General features: G+C 41.1%; 1 protein-coding gene across 1 annotated transcript in view; it reads right to left on the bottom strand.

Annotated features, from left to right (window-relative positions):
* Positions 1-5,080: 5,080 nt before the first annotated feature.
* The window catches only part of pik3cb (phosphatidylinositol-4,5-bisphosphate 3-kinase, catalytic subunit beta), a 55,675-nt gene continuing 35,562 nt past the window's right edge, over positions 5,081-25,193 (bottom strand). The window contains exons 5-24 of the mRNA XM_038693595.1: positions 24,290-24,507; positions 21,271-21,450; positions 19,565-19,732; positions 17,401-17,490; positions 16,385-16,639; positions 16,160-16,256; positions 15,897-16,027; positions 15,606-15,656; positions 14,631-14,819; positions 13,701-13,822; positions 13,219-13,362; positions 12,978-13,077; positions 12,293-12,489; positions 12,073-12,182; positions 11,881-11,959; positions 10,526-10,693; positions 10,235-10,358; positions 9,999-10,144; positions 7,671-7,803; positions 5,081-6,850 (exon numbers count right to left, since the gene is read on the bottom strand). Coding sequence (XP_038549523.1) covers positions 6,713-6,850; positions 7,671-7,803; positions 9,999-10,144; positions 10,235-10,358; positions 10,526-10,693; positions 11,881-11,959; positions 12,073-12,182; positions 12,293-12,489; positions 12,978-13,077; positions 13,219-13,362; positions 13,701-13,822; positions 14,631-14,819; positions 15,606-15,656; positions 15,897-16,027; positions 16,160-16,256; positions 16,385-16,639; positions 17,401-17,490; positions 19,565-19,732; positions 21,271-21,450; positions 24,290-24,507 — 2,840 coding nt within the window. The 3' untranslated portion in view covers positions 5,081-6,712. The remainder of the gene's footprint in view (positions 6,851-7,670; positions 7,804-9,998; positions 10,145-10,234; positions 10,359-10,525; positions 10,694-11,880; positions 11,960-12,072; positions 12,183-12,292; positions 12,490-12,977; positions 13,078-13,218; positions 13,363-13,700; positions 13,823-14,630; positions 14,820-15,605; positions 15,657-15,896; positions 16,028-16,159; positions 16,257-16,384; positions 16,640-17,400; positions 17,491-19,564; positions 19,733-21,270; positions 21,451-24,289; positions 24,508-25,193) is intronic.

Here is a 25,193-nt window from a genome sequence, read left to right as displayed (position 1 = left end):
TCCCTGTGTTTTCTGCAAAGACTGTGTTCTGTCTGTTCTCCCGGTCTGTCTCTGTGTTGTCTGTGTTTATCTGGGCGTGGCTACACTCTCTGGCTACTGCTGCCAAGCTCCACTTACACACCTGATCGTCATTCCACTAATCAAGCTCCTGCAGTTTATCAACCCCAGTCCTCCTCACCATTTGTCGCCAGATTGTCAATTAACCACATGTGGATAATTTTTCCTCTGGAGACCCTGATGAACGCCACGCTCTGCTCACACCCTGCCTGGACAAACCCTCCTCCGTACTCTCGCCGCTCTGCCCTGCTGAAACATATCACTTGGCCTTCTGTTGCACATTTCATTACAATCTTTTGTTACTCCTTTGAGCTGTACCGAGTCTGCCTTTGAGTCCAAGAGTTTTCACATTATAATAATAGATACTTGAACATGGATCTTTCAGTTGAAGGATGTTAGTTTTTGTGACAAACATGAGGCTGAAACTAAAAATAGGAATTTATAGAAGTCCAACATTTCAAGTTCAGTTACATTCAGGTCCTGAACTGCACTGCATCGTTCCAGTCGCTAAACACTGGATTTTTGAGCTTACTTTTGAAGTCATTTTTGCAGCTTTAATTTCCACAATCCTTTGTAGGGTCTATTTCTTGGCCCCGGTATACATATTAGTGTCAACACTGTTCTGCGTTTAGGTGTAACCGTGTAGGTCGGATCCTGTTCATGTAGAAAGTCCACCTTTTTAAAACGAGCATGTCATGTATGAACCCTCTGAAAGTAGGCCAGCATCAAATATGTGTAAGCAACGGTGAAGGGGGGTGGAAGACTGACACAGTGCACAGCTACAGTCGTATGCAAAAGTTAGGCACCTCTGAATATTTCCAGGATTTTCATTTATAAATAATTTAATTTTGAACTATCAAATAACTGAAAGATTCATTAGATGAACAGAAAATGTGCAATATGCATCAAAATGAAATTAGACCGGTGCATACATTTGGGCACCCTTGTCATTTTGTTGATTTGAATACCTGTAACTACCTAGCACTGATTAATTGAAACACACAACTGGTTTGGTGAGCTCATTAAGCCTTGAACTTCATAGACAGGTGCATCCAATCATGAGAAAAGGTATTTAGTTCTCTTTGACTCTCCTCTGAAGAGTGGCAACATGGGGGCCTCTAAACAACGCTCAAATGACCTGAAAACAAAGATTGTTCAACATTATGGTTTAGGGGAAGGCTACAAAAAGCTATCGCAGAGATTTAAGCCGTCAGTGTCCACTGTGAGGAACATAGTGAGGAAATAGAAGACCACAGGCACAGTTCTTGTTAAGGCCAGAAGTGGCAGGCCAAGTAACATTTTGGAGAGGCAAAGGCAAAGGATGGTGAGAACGGTCAAACAGCCCACAAACCACCTCCAAAGACCTACAACATCATCACATGGTGTCACTGTGCATCGTTCAACATTCAGCACGTTGCACAATGAGAAGCTGTACGGGAGGGTGATGCGGAAGAAGCCTTTTCTGCACACACGCCACACACAGTCGCTTGAGGTATGCAAACGCACATTTGGACAAGCCAGCTTCATTTTGGAAGAAGGTCCTGTGGACTGATGAAACAAAGATGAAGCTATATGGTCATAACAAGGGGCGTTATGCATGGTGGCAAACGAAGACAGCGTTCAAAGACAAACACTTGCTACCCACAGTAATATTTGGTGGAGGTTCAGTCATGCTGTGTGGCCAGTGCCGGTACTGGGAGTCTTGTAAAAGTTGAGGGTCGCATGGCTTCCACTCAATATCAGCAGATACTTGAGAATAATGTAGAGGAATCAGTCACAAAGTTGAAATTACGCCGGGGGTTGGATATTTCTACAAGACAACGACCCAAAACACTACTCATAATCTACATTACAGGCTATAGGAAGCATCTAGAGGCCGTTATTTCTGCTAAAGGAGGCTAAACTAAATATTGATGTGATATTTCTGTTGGGGGGGCCCAAATTTATGCATCTGTCTACTTTTGTTTTGCTGCATATTGCACATTTTCTGTTTATCCAACAAAGCTAATTTCACTACTGAAATATTACTGTCTTTCAGTTATTTGATGGCTCAAAATTGTCAGGGGTGCCTAAACATTTGCATATGACTGTAGTTAACTGCTTAGTGCTTGACCACCGTGTGTGTGTGTGTGTGTGTGTGTGTGTGTGTGTGGGATGCAGCCATCATTTGTATTCATGACTGAGAAAGTGAGGAAAACATCAGCCACCTACAGTATCTGACACAGTGATGTCAGGGGACAAAAGGATTGTGGATGGAGCATCAGGGAAGGAAATGATCACACTGTAATTGAACATAATACAGTTCACTATATTGAACTGCAATCCTTCGTAATACAGTTCAATGCTACTGTACAATCTTACGGTATTATACAGTATGTTTTCTTTAAGTCAGACTTGGGTCTGACTGTTTTGCTTGAGCCCATCCATAGTTCATCTGAGCAAAATCATGTTGCATCAAGTCCCACCAACTGATTTAGCACATAGTAAACAAAGAAAATTTAAATATTAAAATGATTATAGCTGTGATTTTATTTTTAAGAGAGGAAAGAATAATAGGAAGAGGAAGAACTTAAGAAGACTGTTTTCACCCAGACTCTGACCCTGCCAGCACTGAAGTGGACAGAGTACTATACTACCACGTGCTGCTTTCCTCCTGTAATCCATCCTGCTCCTGTGGGTTACTTAACAAGGCAGTTGTGATCTTATCAAAGCCAGCGTTACCTTGTTATGTCATTTGGTGTTGAAATTACATTGACAGTTTTTTCTTTTTTTCCCCTGAAATGACCTGACATTGGCCTTTAAAAACTACAAGCAAGAGTCTAATATATCCCTCTCTCTTGCTTCCATCATCAGGTAGCCTATGGTTCTTGAGGAGGATGAGTATGAGCCCCTGTACTTGTCTTCACTTGTTCTGTTATCAGGATGAGAGTTTACATCCTCTTCCTACTCCAGATTGAGATCTTTGTTCGACAGTTTGTTAAGATGGATTGGATTCTGCTTTGTGCCAAGCTTGCTCATTGCAGTTTGTCATGAGACCGACCGCAGAGTCAAAATTACTGCCTAATATTACGTTACCACTGCTTAACTGCATGCCCCAAGCATGTGTGATGCATGATGCAAGTGTGTTTGGTTGCATAAATAACGTTGGCTATAGCATACACCCCTTTATCTGCCACAGGTTGTCTTCTCTACTTTCTCTGGCTGCCTCCATCTGCTGAACGTTCAAATACTCCAGTTCATGACAACAAAATCAAAAAAAGCCTCATACATTTCAAAATGATTGAATGCAGGTAGCCATTGTCAGTCATATAACCAAAGACTGACAATTGCCACCCACTTTCATGATTTTGAAATATGAGGACAGGTTTGTTGGCCAACCTTGTTTATTTAGGTTACATTAACCACAGCAGTGATTTGGAACTGCAATAGACTGCACTTTATTACAATCAGCAAAGATGTAACAATGGTTGAAAAGTCTGAAATACAGTCTTAAAAAATACCAGACATTTGCCTTTAATCATGTTAGTAACATGATGTTTTGCCAGAAGATAAGCCATTATAACACTGGTTTGATTTGCTTTTATTTTCGTCTTGTGTGAGTCATTGTGAATCCCTGACCACCTGTGTGTGGGATGCAGCATGAGGGAAATATTAGCCACCTGTTTCATACAGTGATGTCAGGGGACCAAAGGATGGCTTGCTGTTAGTAATTGTTTCTCCAGTTTATGTGATCTATTGATACCAATGATGGCATAAGAGATTGTGCTGAGATAAATTCAGATGTTGTCCCTTGTTTATATGTGCAACTGTGTCTGCACTCCTTATGAGCAACCCTTCCAGATTACTGAATTATGTAACCGCAGTGAACCGCCACACACGAACACATACAGCAGATGATTCACACCACAGAGCAATGATTGTGGCTTCAAGTAAAAAGAGAGCCAATAAATGATGACAGCGGAAGGTAGAGACTTTGTTAACATTCCCCACAGAGCGAAAAGAAATGCAGTTCCTGAGTCATACAAACAGCAATAAAAAAAAAAAAAGCAATTTTGTGCACTTCAGAGCCCTCACACAAAGGAGCTTCATGATGAGGAGGGTGGCATTTGCAGAGATCCCCTTAATATCCTTTAATTCTAGTGTTGAGATAGGTCACCAGAGGCAATGCTGACACACATGCAAGTGTGGAAACACGCACAGGCTTCAGTTGTCATAAACAACCAGAACCGTAAGACGACCAGAGCAATTTGCATTTCTAAAATCAGTGCACACTGTGCATAGGCAAGGATTCTAAAGGGTAAAGTTTTACATCAAGGCACTGAGGTCTATTTCATGGGACACATTTTGACATGTTACTGTTGGAAAAGCTCAGGTGTAAATAATAAAATGAACTAGGTAGAAGCCAAAAACCTGCCTTTAAAGTGACTCCTTGCGGTAGGGTCTGGTGGCTTGCAGAGTAATGGTGGTTTATTTACTAGAGCTTTTTTCAGCTGCTAGTGAGTTCCTGTTTTCATCTTTTAAGTGTGTCAGGTTGCGAAACAATATTCTATGCCCTTGCTCAGACCTTTCTTCGCATAAAGTCTGCAGTATATTCTCACTTGTTTAGTATTATGCGCCCCCTAACTGAGCCAATCAGAGGCAGTGTGACCTGATTTAGCAGAGAAGATACTGAAGGGAAGGTCAGTGTGTGCAGATACAGAACCAATATTAATGCTCATTTGTGCATCTCAAGATTCTGAGACTAAAAGCATAGTTCCCTTGAGTCAAGATTTTGTCATTTGTGCATGTTATCTTAGAGTACAGCATAAGTATCTATATGAATACCTTCTATTTGGCAATGAAGGTACTTTCTTTTTCTATTTTCACTTGCACATAAAGCAGGCAAAAATAGTAATTTGAGTTTATTTCTGGTCTACAATCGATAAGTATTCATCAAAGCTCTAAAAACAGAAAAATCCATGCTGCCCTGAGTGGGTGCAGTCACACAACCCACATCTAGAAAAAGGAAACAGACAGGCGGAAATGCAGCGCGGTGGAAAACAACTTTAATAAAACTCCTATGACAACAAAAACCAGCAAAACAATAAAAGCCTGTACATTTGACAATATCCAGTGTCTGAGACTTTTGAAGGCTAGTGGTGCGAAATACAGCTGCATCACACAAACCAACAGAAAAACCATTATAGGCTTAGGCCCAGGCCTAAGGTTTTATATAATAGGATATGGTTCATATACTCGGATATTGCACGAAAATCAAACACAGATGCAGATGCTCAGGAGCACCATATGTCGAAACGAGGAAGTAGCTTTACATCGCAGTGTAATGTCCCTACCGATAAAACTACGCCCACGCATGCCCCCAACTCTGCCCACACCTGCTCATATAAAAACAAATACACTTAAAAAAAAGACAGCGGCACATATGTTCACATTCAATTCAGAAACTGATCATTAAAAACACAGTATGAATAATAAAATGACTTAACATTTGCTTTCTGTTTTGGTCCTAACATGTTAAAAAAGCATCAGTTATTCCTCATTGAGGTTATCTGTCAAGGTTGCTAGCATGAGTGGGATGGCGCTTTAGAAGGCTGACAATCCTTTTAGACTTTACGACAAGTTGACTAGTGATAACTCACAGGTGACAGACAACACTTTGTCCAATAATGCTCTTGATTTGAAAATTCGGGAAGAAATGATGCACACTGTCATTTCAAAATAAAAGAAACTAAAATAAAGTGTTTAGTTAATTAAAATGCTATTTGAAATTTCTTATTATTTCATATGTTCTGAAAACTTTCCAGTGTTCTATAGTCCAGATACAGCGAGATTCAAACAGTCGGCTGAAAGGCTCAGGGCACCTTTTTCTCTGATCATTCCTTGTCTTTCAATATTTCCCTAACACAAGTTTTCTCTGCGGACTAGTAAAGTAGTCTGGCACATAGACATCTCATGAAACGTTTTTAAATGGCTAAATAAAAAGAAAACTCATAAAAAATACAATCTTCCCACAGTTTTGAGGCACACGTTGAGGCAGTGGGAGGGAGACAGTTAAGATGCACTTCCTGTGGGCGTGGCACATTGAATTAAGACATGGGGGTCAGATGTTTGTCTTTCAGTTCCACCTTTCCCAACCCCATTTGTTATCTCCATTGTACTTATACAAGGGGTGTGTTCAAACCATGTGTCCCTTCAGAGTCCATACAAGCCGAGTTTCAACCACTCCACAACATGATTTTTGTCGTCAGCCCTTTCCGTGGGGACAGTTCATCTTTAGTGTGGGCAGAGCGGGTGCTTCAGTTCCCTTCCTTTGGCTGTGTGCTCCATCAGCTGTTGTGCCTGTGCAAAACTTGCAATGACTTTACCCACCATGATTCCACAGAAATCTCACAAGACCATGAATTTGGATTTTTCAGAGTGATGCAAGGCGAGGAGGGATACAGTGAGTAAGGGTGCTGTTTCATCAGGTTTAGGTTTACTCTGTACAGTATATGTGGGTGAATCTGCTCATGTTTGAGATATTCTGCTAGATTCCCTTCTTTAAATCAGGGTGGCTGTCACCCCGTCTCCTTGGCACACCTTTCCCCTCCTGCACACTCGAACACTCCTTCCCCGTGTCCTCTTTGCCCCTGGCCCTTGAAGGGTCTCAGCTGCTCTAGGAGCGGTTGTCTTTGGCCACATTGTGGGCCATCCAGTTGACTTTTGTTGTCCAGCTCTCTCTCAGGGCCTCGTCGAACTTCTGGCGGAACTGCTTCAGCGCCTCGTCGTCCGTTTTACCCAGAGCCAGAGAGTCCTGAGGAGGGAGGGATTGTGGGAAAGGAGCAGGATTAGTCGTGGAGGGCAGAAGGATGGAGAAGTGTTGAAGAAGTTGATGAAAAGGACACAGCTAAATTATAATAATAATAATAAAATAAAAAACGTTTGATATATAAATATACAGCTTCTCCCAAGCTGATATGTTAAGATCTATAGAAAACAGTTATGTGAACTGTTTCAGGTTTCCACATCAACACTGGTGTCAGATGCCTGATTGGCTCTAAACTAGTCGTGATGTCACAAAATCCTGCTTGTACTTCTACTGAGCACAGAGGAACTTTCCCTTTTCAGCAGATCAATGGGGAACAGCCTTCTGGTGTCAAACTCTGCACATACATCATTCTGCACAGAGAAGCTCGGTTTAAAATGGTGCCCTGGACCATGCAACTGCAACATACCAGTTTCAAATCCAGTAGACGACCTCTGTTGCATTTCATCCCTCTTCTCTTTCCCCTAATTTACTCTCCCAAAAAAACAAAACTGGAGCATACTAATCTAACCCTCGTGTTGCCTTGGAGACATGCAGCTTTCATGTGACAAATTTAGTTATATCTCGTTTAAGTGCACTTCATCATCATTAACTATAATTTCCACTTCTTCTCCCCTACATCTTCTCTTTGCAGAATTGATACCTTGTCAAAAATGAATGAAGCTGAGGAGATGCACAAAACTTCTCTGGGGAATTCAAATTAGCTGCGAAATCACAGTTTACAAGGTGTAGATTTCTATGTGAGGCATCAATTTTCTTTCACACAATTTTACATGTTTAAAAACTGCTGTGTGAGCGTATGTAATACCTTTAAGTACTGGATGTCTTTGACTGAGGTGAGCTCAGGCAGTCCAGCAGTCAGCATGAGGGCAAACAGTGTGATGAAGAGGTTCCCGTTCTTCCTCAAGATTAGATAGGCTTCCTCACAGTACTGACGGAAACTACAGAACCAACACAGACACACATACACCGTTCATTATTTCTGTCAGATACAGTACAGTTTCAACAATTGTTTGACTTCATAAATACGGTCACGACGATGGCTCTCCTTTCCATAAAAGGAGGCATCGCAAAAGAACATTGGCACTGTATAGGAGCCAGAGAAGTCTGGCTACTGGTAAATATCTGCAGATGTCTGTGCTGCATGAAGTTCAGAATGGGTGACAAACATGTCCTTTATGTTTTAGCACCCAGTGACTCACTGCATTCCGACTTTGTGTCAGCATAGGAGGTGGTTTCAAAGTGCTCATTACAAGCACTGACGTGCAAGACCTGATCATTTTCTTCCATGAAGCTAACAGATCTAAATGATCACAACGTGTATGGTTCAATAAACAGCACAGTTGTTCTATTGCAAACATTTTAATATTTTCTGTAGTTAATTTTGTAGGATATAAGTAAGAGGTGCTGAATATCAAAGCAGACCTTTATTATAAAGGAAATACTTCAACATACAGGTCATCATATAGAGGGGGTATGTTTTCACCAGGGTATTTCAGCTCTGATCTGGTACACAATGTACTATATCTTGAACCCACACATACCACATTTGCTGACGCAGCAATGAACCACAACTGTTCTTCTCTTTTTACAGATAAACATTTTGGAGGGTAGATCATTTTGTAGCTCATGATCTCATGTCAGGCTGGATATATTTTAAATATGGCACAATACTTGCAACGTTGCACTGTGGACAAATTATTTATATAAGACAACTGTTGCATTGGTATAACAGTATAACAAATAATTTGTTAAGTACTGTCTGACCACCTACTTTAAATGGCGGCTTTTGTTATTTTGTTTTTGTCCTGCTATCATCATGGGTCGTGAGAGAAACGCAATTTCAATCCTCTGTGTGCCTTGTACACGGTAGAATTGACAAGTTGACTTGAAGATCAAGCACCTGTAGGCTGCCCTTCACCAACACCCAGCTGTGAAGTTGAGTTGTAGGCAGTTTAAATGTCACATGGGCATACTGAGTATTATACATAGAGCCATTGAGTGAGTAATTTAAAATGTGATGCCAACTACTTCACTAGTGATATGTGAGGATATTTCATGGTCACAGGCTTTATCCAGTGTTAACAATCCAGCACTCATCTGAAACTCAGTGTGGTATGGCTTATGCAGTGATCAAAATGCATTGGATAACAGGCTGTGATGCTCACAAACCCAAGAGGGTAGAAGTTTTTCCAATGGATGTGAATGTCTGTCCCACACAAGATAATGATCTGTTTAATGTGATTATTTCTGAACTGTAGTAACTACAGCAACAGAAACAGATGTTACGCACATCTTTACAGTTGTCAATGTAGGTCATAATAACACAGATTACTGGAACAGGTGGGCATTTCCATTCCACAAAATGAGATGCCATCACTGATATTTGGTAAACAATGTAGGTTTGACAGTGCTGCTTCATGAAGCCTATGAATGCTACATACCAATGTACACTCATCTCAAGCCTCAATAACACATAAATGTTGTTGAGGTTTGTATATTTTCAGTTTTGTGATCTTTCAGCTTAGTCATCTAAATCATGTCAACATTTTGTATGATATATTTTACTAGTAATTTGTACACTCGAGATATCAGTCAGCGTCGTACAGGGTGGTTTAAACTTGTGGAAAAAAGGCAATAACAAAGATTTTATTTATGGATCCAGAAAGAGACTTGACTTCCTGTTCATCAGTAACTGAGCTTCTACTGCCAATTGCTGGTGGGAGAAGGTACTGCCCCGACAAAGGTGTGCGCAAGCTGTGGTGTGATGCCCTCAACAAGTCCTGTGAAAATAAAGCTCACCGTGTCTCCCTCTAATGGATTTGGGGCGATACGCACATCAACAACTTCATTTAGCTACCTAATGCTCATTTCAACACTACCGGTGCTGACTGACTGTACCTGCTCATCATATTAAAGTGGTTTAAGCTGCCTCTTAAATGGTCCAAACAAAGTTATCTAAATCCAACAATCCATTAACACCACAATCAACTGTGTGAAATTAATCGAACATTTCTAACAGCCTCGTTGAACTCTATGATAAAAGGTGGAAGTTTTAATTTGGCTTCACTGACAAGTGAGTCGATTCTAACAGGGTGCATTATAGATAGAGAGGCTTATAAGAAGAGGAACAAACCTGCCAAATTTCTCTGTGTATCCCGTCTTGCCCTGCTGTATGACGTGGATGAAGTCGTGTGTGAGGATAAATGGTACACGCTCCCTCTTGATGCCAAACTTGGACTTGAAATTGCCCAGGATGTGACCAAAGTCTATGTGGAAGAGCTGACAGACAAGAAGGCCAATCAGTAAGCACCGTGGAGTCAGGAGAAACAAAATGGAGACTGGATCTTTTCTACAGATAAAAGGACCAACCTGTCCGGTGCTGCGGACCATGATGTTGTCACTGTGGCGGTCTCCGATGCCGAGGACGTAGGTGGCTACACAGTAGCCTGCACATGACAGAGTGAACTCCTCAATAGCCCGATCAAGAGCATCACTGTCAAGAGGAAATATACACGGGATACACATAAGCACATATTTTGCCTGGATTCTCTTCTAAGCAAACCTCAGTGGTCACTGCCACCTGTAACATATCCTGAATTCCAAAAGATGCTCGAAATGCCGTTACTTGAAGGTTAATTTCGTCACCGGGCAGCGTCTTACCCAGAGTTCCTCTCTTTAAGCCAGTTGAGCAGAGCATCCTTGTTGAAGGCCGCAGCTGCTGCCACGTTGCTGCTGGTCAGCTGGATGTTGGCAATCGTGTCTGCTGACGAGACTACCTCGATCAGCCCTGCCCGGTCACCTGTCGCTAGGCAACCATACGGTACAATTCTGCATGATATGTAGAGAAAAGAATTTGTTATTGAATAACAAATTCAAAATATGGGACCCAGCCACCCCTATTGATATATGCAGAACACACATAAACCTCATTTCCACCAAAATGTCTACTGTTTACATGTCCCATTAGGGAATATAGTAAATATGTATATCTATGTCAGTTAGCCTGAAAAATACCAACCACAGATACTAATTTATAACAAATTCCACATGTAGATTTCTTTACACTTCACACACTGCATATACATACTGTAATACATATCAAATCTGAGGTTGATTCATATAGCACTCGCCTGGGTGCAATTCACTCTGTCAGACAGTAATAAAATGTCATGCTGTTTACACTGAGCTGGGACAGGACAGACAGGAACATACGGGGAAGAAAATATGGTGATTATGTAATGGCATGCACACCAGCCAGAATTTGATACATTTTCTTCTTCATTCCCCTTAACCTTTCCTTTCTTTCCACAAGATGGCAGTAGGTCTTCATTGCAGAAATGTGTGACCTGGACAAATCCTCCTAAAATTACTTCCTTTTTCAGTAATAATTTACTGACACAGTGACCGCTAATACATAGTCCATGACCCAATGCTCAAAGAAGACTGAATAATTAATTAGATGTTTAAGGGAGACCTCTTGATGGTTGTTGAGTTTACATCAATGAGAAGACAGACAGCTGACAAGTAAGGATATGTGGGGTAAAATACATCAGCAAGACATCACAGAACAAACTCACGTCTACCACATCACAGTGGTATCATTACATTATCCCTCCCTTTATTCACAAAGTCCCATCACCGTGTTCAAACACATCCCTGTAATCTGAAGCACCGTCCTCAAGCTCAACTGTCAAAACAACCCCCTCCGCTGTTCAGCTCCAGATGTGCCAGTGTATGACAAAGGGAGAAAAAAGGGTTGTAGGAGCACAAAAGTGTGGACTTGATTAAGATGTAAAGCAGATATCGTATGTCTGTGTGTGTGTGTATATATGTGTATAGGGTGTAAAAGGGCTGGAGGTCAAACTAGCATGGGGTGATTTAGTGTCTCCCCTCCTCTGTTGCACCCCACCAGAGCTTCCCCTTCCCTACAGAGAGCAGGAAAAAAACAAGCTCGACAAAGTCTGTCACACGCACAGATGCAAGCACAAAAAAACCAAAACAAAAAAACCCCTCACCTGAGGTCCAGATTAGCCTCCTTCCAAAGCAGATCCATTAACTTCAAAATCTGGAGGGTCAACATGTCTTGTCTTAGGTCTAGGAAAGGAGAGTAAGTGAGGAAGAAAAGTGGGAAAAGTTTTCTTAATTTCAAAAGAAAATATTGAGCTTTTTAAAGCAAAAGCAGAGATTACTTGAAAGACGGAAAGTACCATCTCCATTCTTGAAGATAATTCCCAGGGTGTCGCCCCCCAGCAGCTTGTTGTTGTACACAATCCAGAGTGGCTTCATCTTAGAGTCCATGTACCGACACTTCTCCACACTGATGGGACAATGAGAGAAAGACAGGGAATGACGCATCATGAAACAGAGGAGAAAAAGTTCATTCCGATCTGAAACGTAAGACCTATGTTCAGAATAGCGTCGTCTTACTTGATGCCCGACAGCAGGACATTGGGATTTAGAGGGGAGTGAAGGTCTGACAGAGTCTCTGAGTAGCCGCTCTGCCTTAGACATGTCATCATGGCCTCCTTGGTCAACATTGCCTCCTTGGTCTTACTCCGAGCATTCTTGATGGTTCCCAGCTTAATTAGTTCATTCACTGACTTTAGCTTACTCAGGGCCTCCACCTGGTACAGTCAAAAGACAGAACACATTACAACATTACAACAGTTGCAAATCTTGACAATATGAGTCTGTTTGACTGAAACCCGCCAACAAGCCCTTGGAATGGATTCATCCCTGTTGGAGACTACTGAGCTCATTCTCCTGAAACAGACTGTGTCAGCATTGTGATCCCAAGCCAGTGTGCAAGCACTTCCAAACAGGAAAGTGGGCAGATAAATGACTGTGCTGATGAGGAAGTAGGAGGAAGCGTCCACAGGAGTGACTGTCAGAATCAACACTGTAGAGGGCAAAGGTTAGAGGGCAGGAGGGTCATGCTAAAAATACCATAAATCTAGTCCTGTCTGGGTTGACAATAGACTATAGCTATTCTGGTTCTTGAGTTAAGACTAGTAAAGTAGAGTTAGCAAAAATGAAAAAGAAATAAATTGTGAGAACATTGAACTGTGTGTGCATGAGACAAGAAATAATAGAGATTGAGTGTGTGACCTACTTGTTTCTTTAGAACCTCAATATGAGGGATGCTGCCTCTACAGTAGGCCTCCAGGATGAGGGCAAACTGGACTGAAACAGCTGGCATGTGGATCTCTGACCTGTAGAGGGCAGCAAAACAGCCACTGTCAGAAGAGAAACTTCAATGCTGAAATGTTGCTCACAAACTTTCTCAGTGTCTTTCTAAAATGCATCTGTGCATGTGCACATGTGATAACAGACACATGTGTGTCCATACACACCGTAGGTGCCAGAAGAGGAAGTGTCCAATCTTGCGGTTCCCATGGGCTCGCTCCAGCAGGAAATGGGTGAGGGCGCAGTCATAGTAAGGCTCATAGCGTAACACCTGCACCAACTGTAGCAAGTACTGCGACAGCTCCTCATTACTGGTGAGGAGATGGGGGAAAGGAACAAAGAGAGAAGCATGAGAAGAAGTTCTCTTAGGTAGTTTTCTAGCTTTTACCTTTCTTTCATTTATAAAGTTTTAGTTGGATTTTAAAATGATTATATGCCCGTCTCTCACATAAACAGACAACACACAGCACTATCAACTGAGTGTAACTCATGCATATCATCATTTATAATTTAAAAAACAGAGCAACAAGTAGCAGGGGAAATGTAACATGGTGATATGAATGTAGAATCTTGAATATGAGACAAAGAAAAATAGAGAAGGCCACTGTATTATATAAAAATGAATGTGTGGGTGGATACATATGTTTACCTCATGTCACGCAGACAACCCACAGCATATTCTCTGACATACTGGTCAGGGTAGTTGAAGTCCAGAAGCTCCAGAGCATCTCTGGGACTCAGTTTGGGCCAGATTTGAAGCAGTGCCTGGAGCTGACACACACACACACACACACACACTAAGACTTACACAGATGCACGTTCCTTGTGTAACTCAGCGAATAAAACGTTTAATATAAAAGTGTGATTTGTCTTGAGGTCACCCCCATGGCTGCTAAATTAATCTTACAGTAACTGTGATGACAATAAGGTGTGAAAATAACACTTTCGTATGGCCTGCTATGAAGCAACCTCTCCTGAGTAAACTGCCCGTTACAGGAGTTTGTTTCATGTGTGCTGTGATTGACCCGGGCTCTGCTTTCCAAACAGTACAGGCAGCAGGCAACATCAGTGTCTCTCCACAAGTAACATGCGGGTTTAATGTTGCACATTCTCTTTCTAGAAAAGTGGGTTAATTAGTGAGTCAATAGTTGTACTTAGCTTAAGAGGGCATGTTAATTTCACTGGAAGAGAGCCAATTTTGGTTTTTAAAAGGGCTGATTAAGTCAAATCTTATGTGAGGGTAGTTCTGTCAATTTAAGATGTTTAAATGCAAGTGCAGCACCAACCAATACAACTTACATGTGAAAACATGTAAATACTTATATCATGTGACAAAGTATTCAAAGTTTCAAAAATACTTTAACAGTATCAGATATGAAGTTTGTTGATTTAAGTATAAATCTTACAAGCACTGTCCTCATAAACACTGACGTCACATCCAAAGTACACAGTTGTTTTACCTTGTAACAATGTAACAACCACTTTCAATTTAATTTATCTATGGTGTCACCAAATTGTACATTGAAGAGAACTGACTTTGTCCTCTTAAAATGCATAAACAGTGGATCCGCTGGCTAACCTGGGCCATGTCCTCATGTTTGCTCCACTTGACGGAGAGCAGCAGCTTGGGCAGTGACTGAGGGAAATTCTCACGACAGTCGTAGCGTAGTGTCCAGATCAAATCTTTTTCGTTTTCACACAGCTGAGAGAGCGGGTCCCGCTCCATGATCTCCTTCAGCTCTATGTGGAACTTCTTACCGCCACGACCCTGACAGAAATGAGGAAGGAAGAATGGTCGGTTGGTTTGGGGAGTTTGGGAAAAAGAATACAAAGAACATGTAGAGGAGAGAAAGGGATGAAGGAGAGTTGATGAAGAAAAGAGCCAGGACGTGAACAGAAATCAGAGGATGACCATAAGTAGCAGCAGCGACTGTAAAGAACCACAAGATGGCAGTGTGTATCAAAGTTTCCAGAAATTTATCAGAGCAAGGACTCTCATATTGTCTGTTTAAAGCAAGTTGTATGTCTTCAGATTAAAAAAAAAAAGGGGACACATTTGCAACAGCCAATAATATAAATACAAACCTCATAACGATGCTATGATAAAACAGACAGCAGCTCAAACTTTGATTACAAACAAACAATATTAGAGGAACTGTGTGGTTCTGAAAAGTGACACAAATTGACATACGGTAAAAAAAATAAACATCGAGTTGTAGTTTGTTAATCCACAGTTTCTCACATACATACACACCTCACATTAAAAGAGGTGTGCTCAGGCATGCCCTCTACATAAGGGAGGATTATGTAACTCCCTGCAACACGCCCAGGAGTGGGCCTTTAGTTGAGGGGCGGTGAGAGGAAAACATGCAAGTTATCTGATTAGTCTCTAGTTTTGAAGGGGATATAAATATTTTTCCTGTTACACCTTGCTAAAGTGTGTGTATTTGTTACAGGGAAACCGGTCACATTATTTTCTCCTTGTCTGCATTCTGAATGCAAACAAATGTTTTGCCATCTTCACACAATTATGTCCTGCTGTATATCAACTCACCATGGGTGCACAGTCACTTGCTCTGGCGATCTCTGCAGCTTTTTCCAGTATCTGCAAAAAGTAAGTCAGCATTGTATGACCGATAACACACGCTGAGACAACGCATTAGGCAGGCCGAGCACATTCTCTCATGCTGACAGCCACCACTTCATCATAATCATTAGGTAACGTTCTGAAGAGCACAAACCCACTGCGGTGACAAATTCAACTGCAGTTAAGTCTTTAAAACAAGGTTAGAGACATTGTCTTTCTATGAGTGAGACGGAGTACAATGACTGACAGCTGTCCGACCTTGTCGAATGGGGGGAAGATGATGGGGTGTGACGAGTACTCTGGGAAGTGGATGTGCAGTGCTGTAGCGTTCTCAGTGTATGGGTTGGTCTGAATGGTTCCTATAGGGTTGAGCATCTCTTCAAGTTCGTCTGGGGAAGACACATACAGATACACATGACATGCATTTACTGCATGGAGGCAATCACTGGAGAAGCTCATTTGACCGTAGTTTAATTGTCTTTGGAGATAAAGTAAGTGGGAGAGCGTTTGTGTGCGTATACCAGGAAAGGAAGACCAGCAGTGCAGGATGATGTCTCCTGTCTTCAGCTGGCCTTTGTAGTCAAACACCATTGTGTTGACCCATGCTATGGGGTAGTGCTGGATCACAGAGAGAAAAACAGTGATTAATTATCAGTCATGGATACCTTTATTATTTTATAGGCCTTTATTTGACCTAAGGCAAACTATAGACAGTGTTTGTTCGTGTACAAGCCTGTTTTTCTTACCACTTTCCCTGCTTTGCGGATGGTCTGGTACTTGTTTGTGTGAGCATTTTTGGTGGACTTCTGCTTCTTAACCTTATCCATGACGGCATAGATAGCAAAGCAGAGGCGGGTCATGCGTGGCAGGTCACAGACAGAGAGGTCAAACTCCAGCATGCTGTCTTTCCAGGTATGGTCTGAGCGTCCGCTGCTTTCACTGCTCACTACTGGCTTGCACAGCAGCTCTGTGCCATGAAAGAGGCCCGCCCTCACCTGGACCTGGGTGGGTGGGAGGGAGGGGTTGGCATGTAGATATTTTATAATAATATTTATTTACATAATTACAGGATAGGTCTGATTTTCTTCTATATTTTTCATATTTCCAATGCAGCCCGTCAGTGGCTCTCAACCCCAAACACAATAATTCCTTCTGTCACAGTTTCACTTTTAAAAAGCTGAGCACTATCATTTATAGCAACATTATAACGTTTTGTCGAGGACTATTAATCCATATTTGGTGCTCTAGTGAGCATTTCTGGCAGCAGAATAAACTACAGTCTGTGTGTTCATGGCAATGAAGGAACATGTCAGCCAGTGTAGCTAACCGATACGTTTTTAAATTGTTTTTGGACAACAATGGTGCTTTATGGCACAGGAAGAAGACATGTCAGACTTATACATAACACAGACAATAGATACTAGGATCTATTCATTGTTGAATTTGGTGTTTTCTTGGCAATATGAAGAAAAAAAAAAAAAAACCCAAAAAACTGACCACCAAACGTATCCTTTCATGCCTACTTGTTTTGTGGCTCAGCCTCATGAAAACAAAACGAGTCACAACATGCAGATTAAAATGCTCATCTAGAAGTATTTCACAGTGGCTTCACAGCAGTTATTAAAAACCTTTTTTGTGACTTTCATGACATCTTTATATTCCCTAATTAATTGGGGTACAACTGTAGACTGGTTTTCTGTCTGCAGTGACATAGCAACAGGAACAAATGACTGTTAAGGATGTGGACAAAGCAAAAGTTTACCTTGGCCGTCTCCTCCGCGTTCACCTTGCTGCCCTTCAATAGAGCTATCTTAAACGGGCTAGACACGTCCCACACACATGTCTGTACTTGCTGCAGAGGGACAGTGAGAGGAGAAACTTGCAATGAGTGAGCAGTATTAGCATAATGTACTGTAAATAGATTTACTCCCACAGGCTACTTCTTCACACCCACCAGTTTGCTGCGCACACGCACACGCACACACACACACACACCCCGTGGGAGGTCAGGCGGGTCATTCTGATGTCAAGCCAAGTGGATTTGCGAGGGTCAGCAGTCAGCAGGAAAAACAGCATCACATGACACCTAGAGTCTATGAACATGACTAACTACCACACTTCCTGATGTTTGCTGCCTCTGTCTTTGTGTGTGTTGACGTGTTTAAATGTTTGTGTGCGTGTGATGTGCCTCTTGTCAGATAAGTGACCATGTTTGTGTCTGCATCAACTATTACAGGCAGAAACAAAAGCTCTATGAACTGTATCCTCACAAAAACACCACATCCTTCTGTTCTGTATTTGACCAATTACCAGTCAGGTTTTCCTATAACAGGTTCCTTTCCTGAAAAATAAATCTCACTTCCTTTCTAAGACCACCACACTTCGATGGAAAGCTTATTACAGTCTGACGAGAATCTCCGTCTGCTTCGGTTTCCTCCAATTTCCCTCCCTCCTGCACTGCTGCATAATTTATTATTGTAGAGCACTTAAAACAGTTACAAAGTGAATAACAAATAAATACAGCATCAGAAATACACAATCAGATTAAATTAGGATCGCCAAGACAGCAAAATAAAAAACATGCACAGAAAAGATACTTGGAAATGGGTGATTTGAAAAAAAAAAAAAATTATATATATATTTTATACATATATATTTATGCCTTGATGAAAAGATTGAGCAAAAGCTATTACAGAAAGGTAAAATAGACCAAATTTAAAAGCTAAAGCGACAATTTTGATGATCCATTAACGATTTCATTCGAAAGTGTTAACTTAAATGTGAATATTCACTGACCGTAAAATGGATCTCTTCTGTTTTGTCAGACCAATACTCAAAAACCCAGATATACTTTAAGGCGTGACCTTGGATTCTGGGAAATTGTTATGGATATTTTTTCACAATTTGACACATCATTGACATTTTAAAGAAAAAGGAACTCAATGGAGAAAAGAATCAGCAGGCTAAATCGATATTGAAAATAATTTTTAATTTAGCCCTAACCAACTATCTGGACATTATTTTCATTTATCCTGGGCTCCATGGGGTCATTTATTGTAAATCATGTTACACAATGATTCCTTGAGCCATATTGTCCAGTAAGTATATAAAAAAAAACCCCAACAGAAGTGAGGTGAAATGTGTGGCTGTTTTTACTGTAAATCCACAAAAATGTTTAATCATAACTGCAGGAACAAGTTATGAAAACAACTGTTCTAACGCAGTTGTGATTACACGTGATAAATATGTGTTAATAGGATGATTCACACCTGTAATATTTACAGACTTTCCAAACCTCACATCTCTGGGCACCAACAGTCAGCATGGCATCAGGCAGTTGAAACATCCGGAGACTCACTAACAAAAGGCCAATTAAATTCAACCTGACATTTTAAATGTGGATGCACACATGGAGGCAGCAGCGCCGAGAAAGTAGTGATGTTTTCTGACAACGTGGCGAATGCTGGCAGAACACTGCCTCATAAAAGACAGGTGGCAGCTGCCAAGTACATGTTTACTTGGTAAACCTCCACACCTGCCTCATTCAGTGCAGGTGAATCAAACAAACAGTAGGGCTTTCGCTATTTTGGTGAAACACGAACACTACTCAGTAAACAATGGCTGATATTAAGTGGTTGTTATGTAGTACATGAGAACGTTTTTACATGCATCACACCCTCAGTTTTAGTCCTGGTGATGCCAAATAATTACCCATCAAATCTCATTCATCAATTACATCAACAATAGAATATGAAAACAATTCCAACTAGCAAAAAAGACAATATACATAACAACAACATATATGGCTGTTAGTAAAGTACTGTTTCTCTGAAAGCAACAGCAGATTTAAAAATAGACACAAACCACCACAACACAGAAGTGAGAAGTACATTCATTCACACAGGGACACACATTACTGGATTTACCGTGGGAGCCCTTCTCTTAGGAGGTAGTGGTAAAGGTGGGTTGGAGGACTTGCGGCAAACGACCGCTCCGATGGCAGAGATCTCTTTGTCAAACATGCCCTTGACGGTGCTGGTGTGGACCAGGGTGAGGTGTGGAGACTCCTTGGCTTGCATGCATGCACGGATGTACTGCGAACAAGACAGGAAGTCTTTTAGCTTTGTGCACAGCACACACACAAATGCTAGATCCCCTTTTTAATAGTGTTCTATATCTAAAAATGTAAACTTATTTTGTTCACTTAAATCAGGACACTGCAATGTGAGGCACAAAATTAACAGCAAACTGTGCAAAACATTGCTGCATTAGAAATTAAAGTGGAATCAGCTAGTACGTTTAGCACAGAAAGATAAACAAGCCATAACAAGTAAAAGTTATGCACAGCTTTTCAGCAGACTTTATCAAGTTAACATGCAATGGTGCACATAGACAGGAACACATCCAGTGGCAAGTTGATTTATCTCTTACGTTTAAAAAAATAAATACATAAATCAATCAAGACATGTAACCAACCAAACTAAGCTTGCTGAATTTCAGATACATACAGATTTACCTGCTGCTGAAGCTGCACAACCCTGTCTTAATGAAACGATTGTTCCACACACCAGTGCTTAAAATCTTAAATTTCATGATACCTGACTGAAAATGAAGGCCTCCTGGACTTGAGGCATTTTAATTCCAACAAACTCCCGGAGTAACAGGTAACCTATACTTGCCTTGAGACAAGACATTGTTCCACAAAGGAGAGGAAGTAGTGTTGAACCAAACAGCGAGATTATCTTAAGGATAGAACACGCTATGAAATATGTTAACCCACTGCCAATCTTTCATTCTCTCCTACGTCAGAACCGCAGCTCAGAAACAACCAGATTTGTCACAACAAGTGTTTTAAATTTTTTTTGTATGTGCCAGCGGACACGTAGCCACATAATGTTTGTTACCTCAATCTTTTCTGAAACAGTGAAAAACAAGTTACACATAAACATGCATACTGTAAACACACAATTCACCATCTGCACCGCAACCAAAAATATTACTGTTGCACTTTCAAGCTCTTTCATTTTAGTTTATACCTAAACTCTTCCAAGTCAGATCTTACAATGTCTCTTCTTGGAATCATAAACCAGGCTTTGGGCTGTTATTGGCACACTAATGTAACACCACATGACTTTCTCAGACCTAGAACAACTGTGCTAACCACGCAGATATTTAGAATACACAGCAAGAAAAGCTCATCACTTTTCATTATTATTATCATCATAATCTCTGGACTTGCCATTGACACAAGTGACACATTTGAGTCAGATTTATGTCCATCAGTCTCTAACAGATATGGCTGTCGCGATAACTGCAAAATTGAAATACCGCGTTATTGGTCAAGCCTACCGGAGGAGCACCGCAGCCACCGCAATGTTCATACTTTACACTTCAGGGAGTGTTAAATTAATAAATTAGTGCTACAAAAGTTGCCCAACCGCTGCAGTATGTAAATTGACTTGATAGACATGCCGTGAAGGTAACAATATAGCTAACTGAAAAAGACAGTCAAACTACAAAAATTAGTTTTGCTTGGCAACGTTGCTGATTAGCACCCCAGCAGCTAGCTTGCTTCGACCATAATGCTGCTGTTAGCGGCTCGCTGTGCAGTGAGGTGACCTTGACCACTGACCTTGTACTGAATCAGGGGGTGGTCTCCACAGAGGAACTCCAGACACTGGCTAACCCTCAGTACGTACTGACCCCTCCATGCCTCCTCCTCAGGACCGTGGGTGGTCAGCCACTTCCTCAAGGCCAGCTCCATCAGCTCCTTGGAGGTGCAGGACGATGCCACCTTCAGACTGGCTGAGTCCTGCAAGACAACACAGGAAAGCAGAGACAGAAACTGATTCAAGTGTTTACTAGAGCTCAAAAGTCAAACTGTAACCCTTGAGAGATAACAGCTCAAATGTCAATAACTGTTCCTAAAACATTTTTTTTTGTCAAATCTGGGCTAAAAGATGTTAAAACAAAATGGAAGAAATGTCAGAATGCACACACCCTTTATGACCTGCTGGAGGCCTTGCTGCTGGTTCAGATCAGATAGTGAAAAGGTAGATAGAAAGATAGTTGTGAGAGTGAAACATGATCTCCACTACTTACATACAGACATACAGTTTTTCCATACACTGTTGTCTAGTTGAGATGAATAGAGAAAAGCAAAGAAGAGAATAAAAGATAGGTGGGCATGAACAGACAGGGCTTAACATACAACATCATGCAGACAGGCCCTTTACTCCTCATATAGCTCAAAACAAGATACTCTGAATTTTCACACACACAGTTACAGAGTTCATATACAAATAATCACTTGGAAATGTTATAATCTGTAGTTGAAAGAAGTCACGCTGCAACAGACACTAAAATGCATCCACACAGTGCCACAGCCAGCCTATGTTCCAATATGTGCCACACTGAGGCTTGCTGCTGTTTCATCCTATTTATAACACGACACTGACCCCGATACCTGAGATGAAATTATAATTTCCTGGAGGTTTAATAAAATGCCATCCATTTTTAATTAACAAACAAAAAAGGTCCATGGCTTATGGTGGAACCACAACGCCAAAAAAACAGCTATCCTGAAAGCATTTTACAACATTACCTTAAACTGTCTGAACATTATTTAGAAGATGAGGTTAGATAAGATTTTGATGTTAATGTAGTTCAAGACTAACAGGAACATGGCCATGATTAACCACTAAATACGCTATAATCCTAATGATAGAACTAAGAGTGAGGTTCACACCAAACCTTGGTCATATTCACATGAGAACATTAAATTACACCACCACACTTCCTGTCTATAGTGTGGCTTATTGTGACTGGCCTCCCAAATAAGACTTCCTGCCAATGTCCACCTGCGCGCACTGACACAGATGGCCTGGCTTTGTGTACGTGCATGTGTGTCTGTGATGTTTATCAAAGCTGATATACACAGGTCTGGAGGGACCCGACCATCTGTTTTATCATCAAATAACGTTATTTCTTTAACCGGAGCAAAGAGAAAGACAGAGAGACAAAGACAGATGGAAGGAGACAGAGTTCAGCGAAAGAGAGGGAAGTTCATTTTAATCAGTGCTTGCGTCCCTTGAGCTGCCATGCTAGCGTGTGTCCGGGAGGATGGCATAATTTGCTGATGGTTTTGACCCACTTAGTGTTGTCACATGATTTGCTAGTTGGGCTCAGTCACGTGACTATTGTGAAACTGCCAACTGTGAGCTCCAAGGCTGAGCTCCATGTGTCTGCATTGGTGGAGTCATATGGCTACTTCTGCTACTCAAACAAGGTGGTTTTGTCTGCTGTAGTGGTCCACCAAGTCACACTGTTCTGAGGGAATTATGTATGCAGAGTTTTTGTACAGGCAGCACCTTATGGGTTTTGCTAGTGCGTCAATAGATTTTTTCCCCTGATGCAGTTCAGTTAGAAAAAATTATGACAATAATGAATACAGACAAGTACATGAAGAGCTTTTTGTGTTTGTACCATTCACTGTAAGGCCCCTGAGCCTTAAGAGAAGGTCTAAGATAATTGAAAATTTAATGTCAATGCCCTGGTTTTTTTTTTTAATATATATTTATTAGGGTTGTACCGAAGCTTGAAGCTTCATTCAGCTTGACATTCGAAGTCTAAATCAAAATTCAAATACTGCAGTTTTTTTCATGACTATTCATTCTGCAACCCACAGGAGTGTGCTGTGTCTGTTTGACCTAGGGCGGGGCCGAGCTACACGCAAGCACAGCGGGTAGGATGAACAGTGGCTTCGGCTGCAAAATCTGGCAATGTGGCTCTTTCCAGCAGGGTTGTGCAGAGGTGTGGCCGTGTTTGTTTGTTTTAGCTCTAAAAAATTAAAAAAAATTAAAAATTACTTTTAATTTCTCTGATTCATTGCTTTGTTTTCGCCAACGCTGTTCCCTCTCCTCATTCGCTCTCTAGCTGGCTCAACACCACTGCTCTCTCTCTCTCTCTGTGTCAAGGGTTTACAAACAGCAAATGACAAATCCTACTTGCCTGTACTTAACAAAAATAGACCAACTCTTTTCATCTGATGAATCACTTGAATTTTTTGGGGGGTGGGTGTCATAAAATATAACAGACCTTTTAAGCGTCATTCAAAAACCTCAATTGAAGCTTGGAATAAAAAAAAAAAAAAGATTACTTTTGTTACATCCCTAATATTTATTTATATTCGAGAATTAAACTAAAATGTTTCCAATTCAAAACTGATCTTCCTCAAAATTCACTGGAATCTATAGTAAATTCCAGGACTGAAAAGAGGAATCCTTTGTCCCGTCCTATAGGGCTCTTCCTTTGACAAGTTTCTAGGTAGAACAATTGTCCTGGATGTCTGTATATTTTAGATGGCCTTGCCACATTTGATGTCTAAAAGGTCAGGTTATGTATTGATAAAATATTGATGTTTTCCCATTAGCTATAAGTTCCCATGGAATTTGATAACTGGTCCGGGTGCTACAACCAGGCAGGGAAACAATATTGTTGTTTTAATGAAACTTTGTTTAGGGGGATTTCCTGTGTCCAACTTCCGTCAGCCACTGTCCAACTTCACTTTGAATGCAATCAAGGACAAATGAAAGATAAAAATAAAGGGGGAAAAAAAATCATTTAACAGTCAGTGGACCACATACTCTTACCTGAGACTGGTCAAAGTGGATAATGACTTTCAGGTCATTGAGCCCATCAGTGATGGCTGACTCTGCCACCGGCTCCAGCTGTGGGGAGAAGCAGGCCTGCAGCCACTCTGTGCATGTCATCATCTGGACCTGTTGCATCCTTTCCTCACTCATACGAAACATCTTACTGCGAAAGTCCTTCACCTCCTGGTCATTTATAGCATCAAATTCATGGAGACCTAGAGGTGGTAAGGAAAGGGTATTGCTATAAAGTAGGATGTGTCATGATTTTAAATTAAGTGGACAGATTAGATTACAGTAATATTTTGTAACAATCTCTCTCATAATAGGCCTCAAGGGGTCTTCATGATATGAGAACTCATTCTAAAAATAATCATTATGTCTTTAGAAATAGGTAGGGACCCTGATTAAGTTTTGTTAAATGTGAACTAAACATGAAGCTTGTAAGATTCAAAGCTGTCAAGTAGGAGGCTGTAGATTGTAGGGTAACATGCTTAAATATACACAGGCTTCAACGTTCATTAAAAATGCACAAACACCTGTGCAACACTTGATGCCAGGCACATGTATGTAGTAGTAGTGAATGTGTAAAAACTCCTAATATTCACACTAGTACCAAATACTAGAGGTATGAACTGCTATTTGGCTGATCATACTGCATCTCCCTGCTCCCTGTTGAGCTTTTGTCTGTGTTTTTATCAAAGGGGTGCTGCACAATAATCTCTTGGTAATGAAAACAACATGTTGACATTTAAAGCCATTTACCATTCATATGACCCTCAGCATTCAAAGAAGTGCTCCGGACCACATTAGCTGCATTGTAAGAGTGTGCGAGCTGGTTTGTGTGACTGTATTTCTGGAGGGGAAAAAAACATGGTTGGCCTGGCGAGTGTGTGTTAGTTTG

Source organism: Micropterus salmoides, unplaced genomic scaffold (genome assembly GCF_014851395.1).
Source record: "Micropterus salmoides isolate LMB-PRFRI ecotype aquatic unplaced genomic scaffold, ASM1485139v1 Ms_hic_scaffold_3, whole genome shotgun sequence".
Taxonomy (NCBI): Eukaryota; Metazoa; Chordata; class Actinopteri; order Centrarchiformes; family Centrarchidae; genus Micropterus; species Micropterus salmoides.
The sequence above is the reverse complement of the archived record's forward strand: the minus strand, read 5'-3'. Positions and strand labels throughout refer to the sequence as shown.